This window comes from Sapajus apella, unplaced genomic scaffold, assembly GCF_009761245.1.
Source record: "Sapajus apella isolate SASKATOON/1434 unplaced genomic scaffold, GSC_monkey_1.0 scaffold68, whole genome shotgun sequence".
Classification (NCBI taxonomy): domain Eukaryota; kingdom Metazoa; phylum Chordata; class Mammalia; order Primates; family Cebidae; genus Sapajus; species Sapajus apella.
This window is the reverse complement of record NW_022437008.1, coordinates 8,015,541-8,033,724: the sequence shown is the minus strand read 5'-3', so window position 1 is coordinate 8,033,724 and position 18,184 is coordinate 8,015,541. Positions and strand designations below refer to the sequence as shown.

Genomic DNA, 18,184 nt, shown 5'->3' with positions numbered 1-18,184 from the left:
CAGCCTTTGTATAGGGCACTGGCTCTATCACCTTTTAATATTTAACTTAACCACTCAGTCAGTACTGAAATGGTTGTTATGGAGGCCTGTGTCAGTGAGACCTGGCCTGCCACATGAAGACACGCAGAGAATCAGCCATCTATTGACAAACGTTTTAAAGGAGAGAAAGAGGAATCCAGTGTGATGTCAGTGGCTGTGGGACACTGGAATGATGCAACCATCGAGGAAGCTCATCCCTGGCGCTTGGCCTGGGTTCCCTAAGAACCACGCGTGCCATGCCAATCTCAGAGGACTGCCATAGACGTCCAGCTCTGTGGTCTCTGACATGAGTCATATAGAGTGCGTAAAACAATCCAATGGGATGTATGCAGAAAACACTAGGATTTCCTGTGTAGTGACTTTGTTTAAAAATACGTTTATATGGGCTGGGTGTGGTGGCTCATGCCTGTAATCCCAACACTTCAGGAGGCCAAGGCTGGAGGATCACTTGAGCCCAAAAGTTGAAGACCAGCCTGGGCAACATGGTGAGACCTTGCCTCATTTTTAAAAAAAAAATGTTTATATGTATACAGAAAGAGAAGACACAAAATTTTTTTCTGATTAAAGTTTGGAGGCTGGGCGCAATGGCTCATGCCTGTAATCCCAGCACTTTGGGGAGACCAAGGCAGGCAGATCACTTGAGGCTTAGAGTTTGAGACCAGCCTGGCCAACATGGTGAAGCCCCATCTCACCTTGAAGTACAAAAATTAGCTAGGCATGGTGGCACACGCCTGTAATCCCAGCTACTCAGGAGACTGAGGCATAAGAATCACTTGAACCCAGGAGGTCAAGGCTATAGTGAACTGAGATGGTGCCACTGCACTCCAGCCTGGGCAACAGAGTGAAACACTGTCTAAAAAAAAAGAAGTTTGGAGACCATTGCTTTGACTTCTACCAAGACACTTGAACAGTCAACCAAATTGGATGAAAGCACCGTTGGATAAAAAATTTATGTAGTGTACCAAACTGCCCCATACATGGTTCTGTAAGGGAATACTCAGCATTGTAATACCTCATTTCTCCCAAACATTTCTAAACATTTTATATAATTCTAGTAAAAATTTCCATGGATTCTCTTTTGGAATTTGGTAAATGGTTATAAAGTTTATCTGAGCAAATAAATAAGCAGGAATTGCTAAAATGTGTGGTTAAAAGAAGTGTAATGAAGGGTCAGTTGCCCTCTCAATATCAAAGCATTCTACAAAATAATAATTAAAAACATGTAGAACTGTTTCAAGACTAATTCCTTTTAAAAATAATTTAAATGTAAGTGTGATCTTATAATACAAAAACGAGGTCGGGGCTGCAGCACTCCAGCCTGGGCGACAGAGAGCCTCATCTCTAAAAATTAATTTTTAAAAAGGTTCTGTCTAGTGTTTTTCGTAGTGTGACTAAGAAAGATATATATCTAGAGGCAAAGTACAGTCAGTACCTGCTCTCAAAAGACGGCTGCCCATCTAGTTTGGAGACAGAAAATATACCCGACTGAGAACACAGAGGAGCCTATTTTCGGGAGAAGGGCGTCTTTGGGGACGCAAAACCCTCTCTGCGGGACGCTGGCAGGTAGTCGCTAAAGGACTTCAAGCCCCAGTCAGTGGCCACCGGGCGCTGGGGCTTTGCCAAGGCCCGGGGGTGGAGCGCCAGGCCAAGCAATGCCGGAAGCGGGACAGGCCCGAGTGGCCCGACTGCTTCCGTCCCTCAGATCGTCCCTACCGATCCCTGCGCATCCGCCACAGAGCAGGGGACGGCAGGAAGGAGGAAGGAGGAGTCCTGTAAACCAGGCCCTCGGAGGCTCCCAAGCCCGTACCGATCTCAAGCCCCGGGGGGCATCGCTGAGCCACTGCTCTGAGCCTTGCGGCTCGAGGCGATCCCTCCTCGGAGCCGCCAAACTCTCCTCTCCCGAGCCGCATCTCCAGCTCTGGCTTGGGGGTGACCGGCGCCTGAGTGCATAAAGACAGGATGTGCACCCCGCTCCCTACGACCCGGGCTCTGCCGACCAGCTCTCCGGAACAGTTGGGACACAAGTCGGGCCAGGCAAGCGGAAGTGCGCCGCTTCCTTCCGGCCAGCGCCGCACGAGACAGGGCGGAGCGCCGCGACAGAAGGCGGGGCCTGGCGTTGACGAACAGCTCCCGGAACCTATGGGCGCAGCCACAGCGGCCCGGCCTCCCCGGCGCGCCCCCTCCCCGGGACTGTCGACGCCCCCCAGTCCCTCATTTCCACAAAGCTCCGCGGCTGCCCTGCCCTCCCAGTCCCCGCGGCGCCCTGCGGTCGGTGGCGCGGTCCCGCCCCCGCCTTGCCCGGCCAGCCTCCTTCCCCGCCCGGAGCAGCGCGTGAGGACGGCTGAGGCCGCAGGTCTGTGGCGGCGCGCGGGGACGCGCGGGCAAGGGTCCCCCGGGAGGGCGGGCGGGCGCCGGTAGAACCCACAGCGACTGCCCCGAGCCCCTCCGGCCACCCCGCTCCGCCGCGTGGCGCAGTCGGGGGGCGCGGCCGCGGCGTCGGGGCGTCGGGAGGGGCGGAGCGCGCGAGTATCCGCCGGGACGCGGGCCGGGCTGGGCTCGGGAGGGAGCAAGTTTGCAGAGCGGCTTCTGCCCGTCGGCCGCGCGGCGAGGCAGGGCCTGGGCTGCGACCCCCACGGCCGCTCGCGGTCCTGGGAGAACTGGGGCGCGTGCCCGAACTTCCCGGCTGCCCCTGTCCTGGGAGACCTATCTGATGGGGACGCCAGGTGTGCAGGGGCGTGGCGCGCAGGTAAGGGAACCCGGTGCCTGCCTCGCCCAGGGGATGTGCACCAAAGCGGTAGACCCAATTTTTAGAGCCCGGGCCTTTCTCGCCCAGGCTGGAGTGCAGTGGCGCGATCACGGCTCACTGCAGCCTCGAACTCCTGGACCCAAGCGATTCTCGCGGAGTAGCTGGGACCACAGGCATGCACCACCGCACCCGGCTAATTTTTTTTTTTTTTCTTTTTCAGAGATAGGGACTCACTCTGTTGCTCAGGCTAGTCTCAAACTCTCGGCCCGAAGCGATCCTCCTCCCTCAACCTCCCAAAGTGCAGGGATTACAGGCATGATCTGTCTTTCCCCGCCAGCCCTAATTTTCCTTATTAATGAAGAATCGCGTCTGGTCCTTTTTTTTTTTTTTTTTTTTAAATTTAATTTTCTGGCTCTGTCTCCCAATCTGGAATGCAGTGGTGCGATCTCGGCTCACTGCAGCCTCTGCCTCCTGGGTTCAAGCAGTTCTCTGCCTCAGCCTCCCAAGTAACTGGGATTACAGGCGCCTGCCACCACGCCTGGATAATTTTTGTATTTTTTAATAGAGATGGGGTTTCACTATCTTGGCCAGGCTGGTCTTGAACTCCTGACTTCATGATCCACCAGCCTTGACCTCCTAAAGTGCTGGGATTACAGGCGTGGGCCACCACACCCGGCCACCCTTTTCAGTCATTTGCGATGGGACTCCTTTTTTTTTTTTTTTTTGACAGAGTCTTGCTCTGTCGGCGATGGCACTCCTTTTGATCTGATGAAGGAACTTTTGTTTCATAGTTCATGGGACTGTTGCAGTGTCCGGCACATAATTGCCACTTAAATATGTATTGACTTTCTGCTTTAACATACTGGAATATATGAATTATTTCAAAAAGTCCTCTCCCACTCAGGGAGGGCAGGACTCTAGGATGAGGTCACTTGGGGGATAAGCCCATCTGTGGCTATAGGACTTTGCTAAACACTCCTCTTCTCCCTCTGTGTTCCAGATTCTCTACTTCCAGTGCTTGAAAGCACAGTACTTAAATCTGGCTTCCTGCTTTTTTTTTTTTGTATGAATGAATACATGAATTGTATAATGTTAGTTGGTTTGTTCTGTAGAGCAAGTTACTTACCCTTAGGAATTAATAAACTGTGGAAACAATCATGTCAGGCTACTAGTCATATTTGAGAAATAATTAGTAAGAGAGGCTGTTCATTATTCAGAGGAGTGAAGCAAGATGTTCTGGAGGACTGGAACCCGCTTACTCACTGCCACCACTCCCCCGCCTCCCACCTGCTGCTGCCAAACCAGGCTCCTGCTCCCCGCGGTTACTCCCACCAAAGCTCCCTGGGATAGCAGCTGCCCTGATTGGCACACCCCCGCAGTCATCACCACTGAGGCATATTCCTGAAGCTGCCAGTGTGAATTGTTTTATAGAACACTGGTGTTAAAATTCAGGTACCTGAGACGAAACAATATTTTAGTTCTTCAAAATCCGGTTGTCAACACATTTACTATGGAGTATCTCCCACGTGGCCAGTTCTGTGGGAGATACAGAAGACCTACTACCGCCTATGGAAGTAGAAAATAATATACAACTATGTAATTACGTGACGCATTGCATGGTAATTGCTGTGGCTCAGGGAGAAGATCACCAGGAACTGGAATGTCTCGAGATGTTCTGGAAGGAGAGCAGTGGCTCGTGTGTGTTGTTCACCTGTATTCCTGACTCCTGGCAGGGCCTGCTGTAAAGCACACACTTCATGAATAAATATGATTGAGTTAAATAAATATTTGAATTGTGTCTTGAGTGTAGCTTTGAAGACCAGCAACAGTTTGGATGGCAAGATTGAGGGCAGGCTGGGCACAATGGCTCATGCATGTAATCCTAGCACTTTGGGAGGCCAAGATGGGAGGATCGTGTGAGGCCAGGAGTTTAAGACCAGCCTGATCAAGATAAGGAGACCCCATCTTTACAAAAAATCATTAGGCAGGTAATTATTAGCACATGCCTGTAGTCCAGATACTCAGGAGGCTGAGGTGGGAGGATCACCTGAGCCTGGGGAAGTAGAGGCTGCAGTGAGCCATGATGGTGCCACTGCACTCCAGCATGGGTGACAGTAAGACCCTGTCTTAGGGGGAAGAAAAAAAAAGATGGGAGGGCATGGTAGTCAAGGAAAATGGCACAAGTAAAGGCATTTGAGCATAGATGAGCACATGGTCTTTTGGGAAGAAGGCACTGACATTGACAGCCCATTTATTTCAATGTTTGTAGGAGTGATTGGGAGAACAATGCATGTAAGTCTGACATCATGATGTCCATCCGGCAAAGAAGAGAAATAAAAGCCACAGAAGTTTCTGAGGACTTTCCAGCCCAGGAAGAAAATGTGAAGTTGGAAAATAAATTGCCATCTGGTAGGTGATTTAAACTAAAGTAGCATTTTGGGTTGCTTTTATTTCTGCATATTAAAATGTCATTCACCAATAGGGTAAAAATTTGGTGGGACCTAACAACTGAAACTGTTTCTAGTCCCCTTTGATTTGATTGATTTTACAGTTATGATATGACAAAAGATGAAAGAGCTTTGATCAGAAGCCTTTGTCAACTGTCTGTTCATTAACTTATGGTTCTGCCAGGATCATCCTTTGACTCTCTAGAGTAATGGTCCCCGACCCATACCCCAGATTTTAGTATATCTCAAATTTTTCTGACCGTGTACTATTCACACACCAGGCAGCCTTACCTTGGATGAGTTTCTCATTTCATTAAAGTAGTGAAAGGTGGATCAATATATTTTTTTAATTCTTTATAATTTAGTCAAATTCCTGAAGTTCTGTCTTTTGCTTTTTTTTTTTTTTTTTTTTTTTTTTTGGTGGAAAGAGTAATCAGAACTTGATCAGTTGTTTGTATAATGGTAAAGATTTGCTAAGTGATGCATCAAATAGCATTAATTACTGACTTCTTGCTTTCTGAATAGCTTTTGTAACTAAAGGCTGGTCAGGATTTGAAAAGTTAACATGAAAATCTTCATACCCCTCAACCATTTTGGATATCTGACAGAATTTATGTTATTTCCAGCCATGTTAATTCTTACCAGTCAGGCTAGTAAAGCAATTCAGGGAAACAGTTTAACAAAAGTAATCTGTAATGGGAGGTCATGCCACCTGGCCCAGTCATTTGAGAGTAATGAATCCATTTTGGATAACAGTACTTTCTGAGCACCTTATACAATGCAAAGAAAGAAAAATATCCTCCCATCCTGAAACTACCACCAGTGGCACTGTCTTGCTGTCTAAATGTCATATTCTGCACATATATACTCACAAGCATTTGTATACAGTTTTGCAAAGTTGGGATCTATGTGCTGTTTTGTAACTTGCTATTTTTCTCTTATTATGTTATGAACGTGTCATAAGCCAGTTGATGTATTTTTGAAATATCATCAATGTAAAGTATTTTTATAGCTGCCACTGTAGAAGTAAAAGGTTTTCTTACCATTTACTAATACAGACAGAGTCGTGATAAATTTCCTTGTGACCATATGTTTGTTTAAAACTTTATTTCCTGGGGCATGTCTTAGTCTATTTGTGTTGCTATAAAGGAGTACTTGAGGGTGGATGGTTTATAAAGAAAAGAGGCTTATTTGCCTCAGGGTTCTGCAGACTGTACAAGAAGCATGGCGCCAGTATCTGCCTCTGGTGAGACCTCAGGAAGCTTCCAATCATGGCAGAAGGGTTAGGGGAGCCAGTGTTCAGAGATCACATGACCAGAATAGAAGAAATTTCCAGGGAACATGGGGTGTCAGGCTCTTTTCTACCAACCAGCTCTCCTGAGAACTCAGAATGAGTTCTAACAGAATGAGAACTCAGTACTGCTAGAACCTTGCCAAGCCATTTGTAAGGGAACTGGTTCCATCACCACACCACCTCTCATTAGGCCCCACCTCCAACATTAGGGATCACATTTCATCATGAGATTTGGAGGGGGCAAATAGCCAAACCATCTCAGGGTACGTGCCTAGATTTGGAATTACTGGCCAAATGGGATGCTCCTTTTGGTGGCTTTTACTCACTGCTGCCATGTTGCGTTCCGGAGAGGCACCAATTTATTCTTCCAGCAGCAGTGCTTGAAGATGTCTATTTTTTACCAAAACAGAGTATTAGCATTTTGAAAGCTGTCAAATTGGCTAAGATTTTTAAAAGTATAACTCGTAGTTTTGATTTGCATTTATTTAACATTAATGAATTTGAACATCTTCAGTCTGTTATTGTTATTGGCCACTTTTTTCTATTGTACATTGCCTGTTCATGTCCTTAATTTTTTTCCTACTGCAACACTCATCTTTTTAAATTGTCCTGAAAGTATTCATCTTATATTAAGGGTATTTAAGCTTTTTATATGTGCTGTCTATATTTTTCCTAGTTTGTATGTCCTTTAACTTGAGCTATGAAGGATTATTTATTCTGTGGAGTTTTTTCCCCCCAGAGCATTCCTGCAAAACCTGTGGTTTTAAAAAGTTTTAGGTAATCAGCCAGGCACAGTGGCTCATGCCTATAATCCTACTTTGGTAGGCTGAGGCAGGTGGATCACTTGAGGTCAGGAGTTCAAGACCAGCCTAGCCAACATGGTGAAACACTGTATCTACTAAAAATACAAAAATTAACCAGGCATGGTGGCGCACATCTGTAGTCCCAGCTAGTCAGGAGCTTGAGATGGGAGAATCAATGGAACCCAGGAGGCGGAGGTTACAGTGAGCCGAGATTGCACCACTTCATTCCGTCTTGGGCAACAGAGCAAGATCCTGTCTCAAAAAAGAATTTTTTTTTAGGTAATAAAGTTTTTAAAATAGCTTTTAAAGAATAAACCACCAATTGTACCTAGATCACCTAAAAGACTAATTACATCCTAGACACATAACACATTTAGTCGTCCATTTAACAAACTTCATAAATTATGGTTGTTAAACTGTGCCAGACACAGGCCCCCAGTATTAAAAATAAATAAGAAAATGTACTTGCCTTCAAGAAGCTCACATTGTAGTTGACAGAACGGACACATGAACAATTAGATATTGGGTAAAACTTTTAATAGAATGAAAACAGATCTGTGGAATCAGAAAGGAGCCTCCGCTGGAGATAGGAAAAGCTTTCCTAGTGACAGGCAGCTAGGCTTAGCTGACTTGATAATTTGAAGTAGAACTATTACATTCTAATTTTTTTACCGACTTTGTTTTTATCTGTTCCATTTTTCTAAAAGGTTGTACCACTAGAAGATTATGGAAGATTCTGTCATTGACAATTGGTGGAACCATTGCCCTTTGCATTGGACTTCTTACATCTGTCTACCTTGCCACGTTACATGAAAATGATTTATGGTTTTCTAATATTAAGGTATGGAGTTTCTGTGGCCATTGTGTGATTCACTCTTTGGGGCCTCCAGTAGTAAACCATGTGGATGAATGACCAAGGCAACACAATTTTGTCATAAAGAATCCAGTCTCTTAAAAGGTTTGACTATTTGTGTTTATTATTTTTAAATAACATATCAGAACCTTTTTTTTTTTTTTTGAGATGGAGTCTCCCTCTGTCACCCAGGCTGGAGTGCAGTGGTGCGATCTCAGCTCACTGCAACCTCTGCCTCCACCTCCCAAGTAGCTAGGACTACAGATGCGTGCCAATATGCCTGGCTAATTTTTGTATTTTTAGTAGAGATGGGGTTTCACCATATTGGCCAGGCTGGTTTTACACTCCTGACCTTGTGATCCACCCACCTCGGCCTCCCAAAGTGTTGGGTTTACAGGTGTGAGCCACTGTGCCCAGCCAGAATCTTTAATGTTAATTTTTTGGAAGAGGGTCTTGCTCTGTCACTCAAGCAGGTATCCTGCCTAAGCCTCCTGTGCCGCTGGGACCACAGGCATGCACCACCATGCCCAGCCAATATTTTAATTTTTTTTTTTGTAGTGACAGGGTCTCACTTTGTTGCCTAGGCTGGTCTCGGACTCCTGGGCTCAAGTGACCCTACTGCCACAGAGTCCCAAAATATGAGTATTACAGGTGTGAGCCACATCACTCAGCCCAGAATTTTTATAATCACGTGAGTTTTTTCTTTTTCATTAACGTATTTCATTTATTTAGCAGTTACTCTAAAATTAGTATTTTTCAAGTTGTAGATTGTGAAGTTAGTGCAGTAGGTCATGAGTAACATTTTTCTTAATGAAATCAAAACGAAGATAATATCACATCAAGTAGGGTTTAAGATTGTTTTGTGAAACTTTTAATTATATATATATATATGTATTTACAGACTGGGTCACAGTATATAAGGTACTTCCTTTTCTTTTTTTTCCTGATGGCTAAAACACGAAAAAAATGAAATAAAAAAGCCAGTGCTTTAAATCATGGGATCTGAATGCGGCTCCACAGAGGGTCCTCAGCATGTTCATGTCTGTCTAATACTCTAGTGCAAGTGGTTTTGGGGGGCATAGGGCAATGAGGAAGCCATGATGTTTCTAGGGAAAGGAGCTGTAATTTTAATGACTTTCGAGGTTCACCCCGGTGTGGTGGCTCACGCCTATAATCCCAGTACTTTGGGAGGCTGAGGCAGGCAGATTACTTGAAGTCAGGAGTGTGAAACCAGCCTGGCCAACATGGTGAAACCCCATCACTACTAAAAATACAAAAATTAGCCAGGCATGTTGACACACACCTGTAATCCTGGCTACTCAGGAAGCTGAGGCACAAGAATCACTTGAACTCAGGAGGCAGAGTTTGCAGTGAGCCGAGATCACACCACTGAACTCCAGCCTGGGCAACAGAGCAAGACTTCTCCAAAAAAAATGCAGGGGTGTGGAATCTGTGACTCTTTAAATATGTTTCCTTGCTGTCTTTGTCCTTCTCTCTTTCAACATTTCTAGAACTCCTCTTGGCATTGTTTTCAGAACTTATATATAACTTACACATGGAAATCTGCATATCCAAATATACCTTATTTTTATCTAATATGTCATGATCTTTAACCTAAACTGTGGTGTCTAATGACTACTTGCTTGTAAAGGTAAACAAACACCTTCAAAGCCAGAGATGTATTATATGTAAGAATGTTCAAAAGAATTGATTGGTGTAGGATCTAAAGACATTTTCCAAAGAAAGTTTTCCAAAACATTTTGAGGTTTGGTCCTCTTATTTGAATGAGTCTCCAAAGGAGATTACTTTGATGACAAATCTAATTTATAAGAATAACTTCTAGTGTGTTTATTTTTAAAACTTGCCATGTTACTTTATGGGTACAGCATATATCTATATTTGTATCTATATATCTTTATACAAATTATCATAGTACCAAAGAAGAATAATTCTTACCCTTTAGTGACAGTAGTTAGTTCTTGTTATCAGAAAAGGTTTACTCATTTATATATCTTTTTTGGGAGGTGAGAAGCAGGGGCGGACAGGGTCCTTCTCTGTCGCCCAGGCTGGAATCCAGTGACACAATCACAGCTCATTGCAGCCCCGGCCTCCTGGGCTGAAGCATTCCTTTCACTTTAGCCTCCCAAGTAGCTGGGACCACAGGCTCACGTCACTGTGCCCAGCTAGTTTTTCAATTTTTTTATAGAGCTAGAGTCTCACTATGTTGCCCAGGCTGTTCGCAAACTCCTGGACTCAAGCAGTCCTCCTGTGTTGGCCTCCCGAAGTGTTGGGATTGCAGGTATGAGCCACTATGCCCTGCCTATCTCTTTAAAATGGAGTGCTGGCCAGGCATGGTGGATCACTTGAGGTCAGGAGTTTGAGACTAGTCTGACCAAAATAGTGAAACCCCATCTCTACTAAAAATACACAAAAAAATTAGCTGGGTATGGTGGCACATGCCTGTATTCCCAGCTACTGTGGAGGCTGAGGTAGGAGAATTGCTTGACTCCAGAAGGCAAAGGTTGCAGTGAGCCAAGATCGTGCCACCACACTTCAGCCTGGGTGACAGAGCGAGACTCCCTCCCAAAAAAAAAAAAAAAAAAAGAGTACATACAAAGTGATTCCCTAGAATTAAACCATGTAGTGCTTATATATTAACATAGATGTTTTGAAAAAAGGCTGAACTATCCCTGTGTTAGCAGATAGCCCAAATTAAATGCTAGCCACAGCATAGCAAGGAGACATGTTGAAAGAGATATATAACTTAATTATAGGCTATTAAATATAGTTCTTTAATTTAAAACTTGTCACTAACCTTGCTAGTTTTCTTAAATAAATATGCCCCACCATTAAGAAACTTGAACATCTTGGTTTTTCTCTCTTTACTTTCTGGGTTAAGGAAGTTCTAGTTTTACTTAGTATTCACTGAGCACCTGTTCTGTGGGTAACATTGAGTTAAACACTGTGGAGAACATGGAAGAAATAACAAAGATTTCTGAATTTGCCAGCAGATTTTCCAGTATAGTAAATGAATTCAGTAAATATATATTAAGTATCTATAGTATGCCAGCAGGCACTGTGCTTAGTGGTAGCAATGTCACTGAATAAGATAAGGCCCTGCCTGCCCCCAAGGAACTTACACTCTTGAAAAGGATACAGGCGAGTATCCTGACAATTACAGGACATCCAAACTCAGTGCTAGGTTGGGGTGAGATAGAGAGCACTGTGGGAGCACATAGGCCGGGGAGCCTAACCCCACGTTATAAGATCAGGGAAACTTCTAGAGGAAGTGATGACTAAGTAGACCTGAAGAATGAGTAAGAGTTAACCAGGCAAGCTGGGGAGGAAAGATGAGTGTCATAGAAGACGGACAAGTACAGGAAATTCAAGAGGCAAGAGAGCCCGGTGTTTGAAGCGTTGGCAGTAGTTCAGCCTGGCTAGAGAGTAGAAGGGGAGAAGGGATGTACTGGGAATGGTAAACAGAGGCCAGATAATAAAGGGTCTGTCTTCTCTGTCTCAAGGACAGAACTCTTTCTGAATGTGTTATAGTAGTGAGCCCTATTTTTAGTGAGGCAGTGATGTAATCATGTTGGTGTTTCAGAAAATTGCCTCAGGCTACGATGTGGAAAATGGATTTGGGGAGAGCAAAACTAAAGTCAGGAAGCTGCTGAATAATCCAATTCAGTGGATTCAGTAATATTTAAATATCACATTCAGATATTCAGTAAGTGAGTATCTTCTGTGTGCCAGACACTGTTCTAGGCCCTGGGAGTAAAGCATTGAATATGACATGAAACTTAATGCTGATGAAAAAGGGGAAAAATCAAAAAGAAAATGAAAATGAATCCTGTGGTGAAAGTCACACGGGATGATGAGATAGTCACTAGAAGGCAACTTGGAATTGGGAAGTAAAGCAGACCATTTTGAGGACATGTAAACTGAAACCTACATGATATAATCGAAGGAATCAGCCAAGCAAAGCTTTGCAACATTTTAAAGAAAGAGGAAACAGCAAGCAAAAAGGCTCTATGGTAGAATGAACTTGGCAAATCCAGATCAGACAGAAGGTTCATGTGGCCAGAATTTTATGAGCAATGAGGAGAAGGTACAAGAGAGGAGAAGATCAGATCACATAGGGCTTCGAGGCTGTGTAAGAGCTGCAGAGACATGAACAGAGTCAGAGATTTTTAGGAAGTGGACTTGGAAGGATGTCTTGATTCATTGTGTGGAAGCCTGTTGAGAGGGAACAGTTGAGAGCTTGTCGGTGCAAGCTGCTTGGTCCCCTCTTTAGCAGCTGGGTGGATGAATGCACATGCCATTTACTGTGACAGCTAGCACCGGGAGGAGAAGAGCTGGAGGGTCAGTGAGTTCTGATACCATCTACCCACCATTAGGCCAAACCTCACAGGGTGGGACCACAGTCCTCTACAAAACTGCCTTTGTTTCACACACCAGTGGCAAGTTTGGGGCTCCCCCTAGGCAACCCTCACTTCTGATCAGCTGGCCACAAATTCTGAGGTTCCCACCACCTGCTCACATTCAATAATTAACTAGAACAACTTGTAGAATTCAGGAAAGTGCTGTGACTACAGATTTATTGTAGCAAAAGATTACAACTGAGAACCAGCCAAAGGGAGTGACACAAGTAGCCAAGTCTTCGAGGGTCCCGCTGGAAGCTTTCGTTACCTTTTCCATTACCCTGTTGGCAAATCACTGTGTTATACTTTGTGGAGCCAACCAAGGAAACTCCCCTGAGTTCTGGTGTCCAGTTTTTATTGGGGTTTCGTTATGTAGGCATGATTAATTGAGTAATTGCCCACAAGGCTGGACTCAATCTCCAGCCCTTTTCTGCTCCCTGGAGGTTGGGCTACTAGCATGTGGCTCAAAGCCCTGACTCTCAGGCCACATGGTTGGGTGTTCTGGCAGGGCCAGCCCCAATCCCGAGTCATCTCTTTAGCACAAATTAGGAACTCACTGTCACCTGATAGCACGGGCTTTCAGATGAAGTCTGAAGAACCTACCATGAAAAACAAAGACACTCATCACTCAGAAGTTCCAAGGATTTAGAGGCTGTCTCCTAGGAACTGGGGACAAAGAACAGCCAGATTCTTTATTCCTAGAGCTTAGCAGTTTGATATGGTTTGGCTGTGTCCCCACCCAAATCTCATCTTGAATTGCTGTTCCCATAATTCTCACATGTCATGGGAGGGACCCAGTGGGAGGTAATTGAATCATGGGGGTGGGCCTTTCCCCATGCTGTTCTCATGATACTGAATAAGTTTCACTAGATCTGATGGTTCTATAGAGGGGAGTTACCCCACACACACTGTCTTTGCCTGCCATCATGTAAGATGTGACTGCCCCTCATTCACCTTCTGCCATGATTGTGAGACCTCTCCAGCCATGTGAAACTGTGAGTCCATTAAACCTCTTTCCTTGATAAATTACCCGGTCTCGGGTATGTCTTTATTAGCAGCATGAGGAATGGACTAATACTAGGTTACCTCCCCGGAACCAGGGACAGAGGCCAACCAGTTTCTTTCTTGCACAGGAGGCAAGGAAGGGAACAACGAGCTCAGGTTTGACTGTCTTGCGAGGCACTTTTAAAGCAGTCCACATAGAAATGTGGAGTAAAGGAAGCTAGACTTACGGGGCTGAAGGCAGGAGTTCCGTCTGTGTTGCAAATGGGCATTTCCATATTACCATCTTGTAGATGTGTGGGTGAGATTGTTTCAGGAGTGTGTAGAATGAGAAAGGAAAGGGGACCTGGGCCAGTTTCTGTCTGTGCTTCAGATACCAGCTGGGAAGCTATAAAACAGGCACTTATCCCCACCCACCACCCTAGTCCTCCGAAACTTACAATTGAGCTCAGAATCTTATTCCATTTTTTCCCTCTTTGTTTAAGCAGTAGCCCATAGCACACATTTTTGTTTGTTTCCTATGTCATGAGAAGAATCCTCCAATGTTAGAACCATTTCTCAAACCTGATAATACCTCTGCATAAGCATTTGGTTTCGTGTTTTGCTTAGATTCTCTAGATCAGCATTGTCCAATAGCACTATAATGAAGGAAATATTCCATATATGCACTGTCTAGTACAGTGACCACTAGCCACATGTGGCTACTAAACACTTAAAATGGAGTAGCGCAACTCAGGAACTAAATTTTTTTTCCTTAATCTGATTTAATTTTTAAATATGTATATATTTTGTCAATAAACAGAAATTATAAATATTACTGAATAAAGACCTTATTTAGCCAAAAGAAATGCTCATTTTCGGAGTGTAGTGTTCTTTATAAATCTATTCCTATAATTTATACAATTTCTATATCGGGGAATTATTCGAGAAGGGTAAGTTTGTTTTCCTTTCGTGTTTGGGGTTATAACTTTTTCTCATCAAAATTGATAGGTTAGTTTTTAATGAAAATACTTTGATTTTATTTTTGAATACTTTGAAGTAGTTATAATTATTCAGAGCGCAAAAGTATTATATAATAGACTTTTATAATAGACAAGTCATACATTGAATGTATGCATTTGAAATGATTTCTTAAATGTTTGTTGTATATTTGTACATGAAAGTAGCAATGCTGAAATAGCAACTGGAATGTTGAAGGAAAAGATACTGGTTTTATATGGTCGTAGAAAATATATATCTAGAATCCTTTCTCAGCATATTTTAACATTTTTAAGTTTTTTTTTCCTATTGCCTAAATTGTATTATATTCCCATTGCTGGGAAATTGAAAGTATTCAAGATTTTTAAAAATATCCTTTATTGAATGTCTGTTACAAGCTTGGAACTATTTGGGAGCATTTTAATACATATTCTACTTATTTTTACTTATTTTTTGAGACAGGGTCTCACTCTGTCATCCAGGCTGGAGTGCAGTGGTGCATTCGAGGTCACTGCAACCTTGAACTCCTGGGCCCAAGCCATCCACCCACCTCAGCCTCCCAAGTGGTGCCAGCTAATTTTCTCATTTTTTGTAGAGACAGTCTCACTCTGTTGCCCAGGCTGTTCTCGAACTCTTGGCCTCAAGCACAGCTTCCACCTGGGCCTCTCAAAGTGCTCGGATTATAGGCATGAGCCACCATGTCCTACCTACATATTCTGTTTAATCTGCCTTTCTTTAGAGCCCAAACACTAACTATAAATTGTCCTTTCAATGCAACCTGCTGTTTTGCTGCCCTTTGTTGTAAACAAAAAGTAAACGCCCATTTTCCTGGCGTGTGGCCCTAATGGTGCCTGGCGCACGTCATCAATGCTAAGTAGCTTCCAGTCTTCTGCAGTAGATTTAGCTGCTCGGGCTGAGGGGTATGCAGTAGGCAAAGGAAAAGGGGAGGCACTGGCTGCTGTGAAGGATCTGGATGGGAACTAGAGACAAAGGACGTGACTTCTGGAGCTTGCCTTCGGGAATATGATATGGTTAGTCCTGGCAGGTGCAGGAGCCAGTGGATGCATTTTAAGTGATTTTTGTTTAGTAGGGTTTTGTTGTTGTTGTTGTTGTTGTTGTCGTTGCTGCTGCTGCTGTTGTTTGAGATGGAGTCTCACTTTGTCGCCCAGGCTGGAGTGAAGTGGTGCGATCTTGGCTCACTGCAATCTTCGCCTCCCATGTTCAAGCAATTCTCCTGCCTCAGTTTCCTGAGTAGAGTAGCTGGGAGTACAGGTGCACACCACCACACCTGGCTAATTTTTGTATTTTTAGTAGAGACAAGGTTTTGCCATGTTGATCAGGCTGGTCTCGAACTCTTGACCTCAGGTGTTCCTCCTGTTTCAGACTCCCAAAGTGCTGGGATTACAAGTGTGAGCCACTGCGCCCGGCCTTGTGTTTAGTAGATTCCATGGTAGACATCTGTATGGTCTTCATTTTTATTTTTCACGTGTGTATTGCTTTTTAATTATTGAAATTATGTTGTAACAATATTGAAAAATTTTAAATGAAAAACATCACTCAGTATTCATTACCCTTAACGAAAAGCAGTTTTCATTTTTCCCTTCTACTCTTCATCCTAAGTGCATAAATATTTTACTTATTTATGACCCAAGTATAGTTTTTATCATCTGCTTTATCTGCTGTTACATCCTATGCTTTTTCCATATATAGTTATGCATTTTCACAAAACTATTATAATTATTATGTAAGGAGTCTTGTTTTTATAATTTGATCTTTTTGAGGTTTTTATAATCTTGATTATTCCACTATTTCCATGCTCCCAACTTTGGATACTTCGATTATTTATAATAGCATTAATTCCTAACTTTGCTTGCTTAGTTTCACTTTAAAGTGGCAATGTAGTGATATCAGTTCCTTCTTTCTTGGAATTCCCCCAGAGCAATTAAGGAACGTGATAAATAGATAGTCAAGTTCCAGCTTTGATCAAGGAGGCTGCCAAATCCAGTGGCAGTCAGAAAGATGCTCAGAGAAGAGTCTGTGTCTGGGTGCAGTGGCTCTCGCCTGTGATCCCAGCACTTTGGGAGGCTGAGGCAGGTGGATCACTTGAGCCCAGGAGTTCAAGACCAGCCTGGCCAACGTGGCGAAACCCTGTCTCTACAAAAAATACACAAATTAGCCAAGCATGGTGGCACACGCCTGCAATCCCCCTGCAATCCCAGCCGAGGCAGGAGAATCGCCTGCACCCAGGAGTTGGAGGCTGCAGTGAGCCGAGATTGCACCATTGCACTCCAGCCTGGAGACTTCATCTCAAAAAAAAAAAAAAAAAAAAGAGAGAGAGAGAGAGAGAAAGAGAAGTCTGCAAGCTGCAGGGGTCAGATAAAGCGGGTGAAGCATCATTCTCCAAAGTTAGTGGCATCTTACCCTGAGTAGGACCATGGGATGGGTGTGCGGGTGGTAGTGACAGCAGCTCTCATGGATCCATTCCACTATGAAGAACAGCATACTAGGCAGGCCAGAAGGAGCAATCACAGAGACAAGCCATATTTGTAAGAGATGGGATTTAAGAGGCCAGGAATAGAGGGAGGCAAATTGCCTTTTCAAGAACCCCAAAGTTATCACGCTTAGCTGACTAAAATGAGGAAAAGACTGAAGAACTCACCCTTGTAAACCACTCTAAATAAGGAAAATTTTTGCTGGCCTGAGCTGTGTGCCTGGCCTCTCCCTGACATGAACTTCCTGCAAGTAGCTTATGTAGTAAGAGCTTGCCACATTCAGAAATAACTGCTAATCAAGGAAGGAACTGGGACAAGAGTCCAGTGATACAGCAAGAAGAAAGAGAAGAGAACAAGACACATCCTTGATGAACAGCCACCAGAAGAATTTTACAGCGGAGATGTGAAGGTTGTGACCACACATGTCACATTAAAAGATAATCATTTGCCACTGTGGAAGATGAATGCAAAGCAGGAATGTAAGGAGGTGTGTACCTTCTTCAAGGGGAACAGGAAGAGAACAAAAGGAAACATGAACTGGCAGACTCTACACAAGAAATAGAATTACAAGGTAGAACCATTATAGAAATTATGACCATCTGGGATGCACCATACAGGAGACTAGAAGCTGCAGAATGTGCAGAAAGAGCGATGGTGGACAGCAAAATGAAAGGAGATTGAGTAAAGTGACAGCACGAGAAAGAAAGTGACAATTGAGGAGGACAAAGAGCAGCAAGGATGCATCATTTGTGTCCCAAAAGAAGAGAACCAGAAGGAATAAATCAGAAGGAAAAACCCAGTGTTTAAAGATGGAATTCGGCCGGGCGCGGTGGCTCAAGCCTGTAATCCCAGCACTTTGGGAGGCCGAGGCGGGTGGATCACGAGGTCAAGAGATCGAGACCATCCTGGTCAACATGGTGAAACCCCGTCTCTACTAAAAATACAAAAATTAGCTGGGCATGGTGGTGCGTGCCTGTAATCCCAGCTACTCAGGAGGCTGAGGCAGGAGAATTGCCTGAACCCAGGAGGCGGAGGTTGCGGTGAGCCGAGATTGCGCCATTGCACTCCAGCCTGGGCAACAAGAGCGAAACTCCGTCTCAAAAAAAAAAAAA

At 44.1% G+C, this 18,184-nt stretch overlaps 1 protein-coding gene across 2 annotated transcripts in view; it reads left to right on the top strand.

The window, feature by feature from the left end:
• Positions 1-2,170: 2,170 nt before the first annotated feature.
• DPY19L3 (dpy-19 like C-mannosyltransferase 3) overlaps positions 2,171-18,184 on the top strand; it is an 81,876-nt gene continuing 65,862 nt past the window's right edge. The window contains exons 1-3 of one of the 2 annotated variants that reach the window (XM_032249162.1): positions 2,171-2,392; positions 5,055-5,194; positions 8,037-8,170. In XM_032249162.1, the coding sequence (XP_032105053.1) occupies positions 5,092-5,194; positions 8,037-8,170 (237 nt within the window). In that variant the 5' untranslated portion in view covers positions 2,171-2,392; positions 5,055-5,091. Of the gene's footprint in view, positions 2,393-2,585; positions 2,786-5,054; positions 5,195-8,036; positions 8,171-18,184 lie in introns of those variants that run through there. The other variant, XM_032249163.1, reaches the window with a different exon arrangement.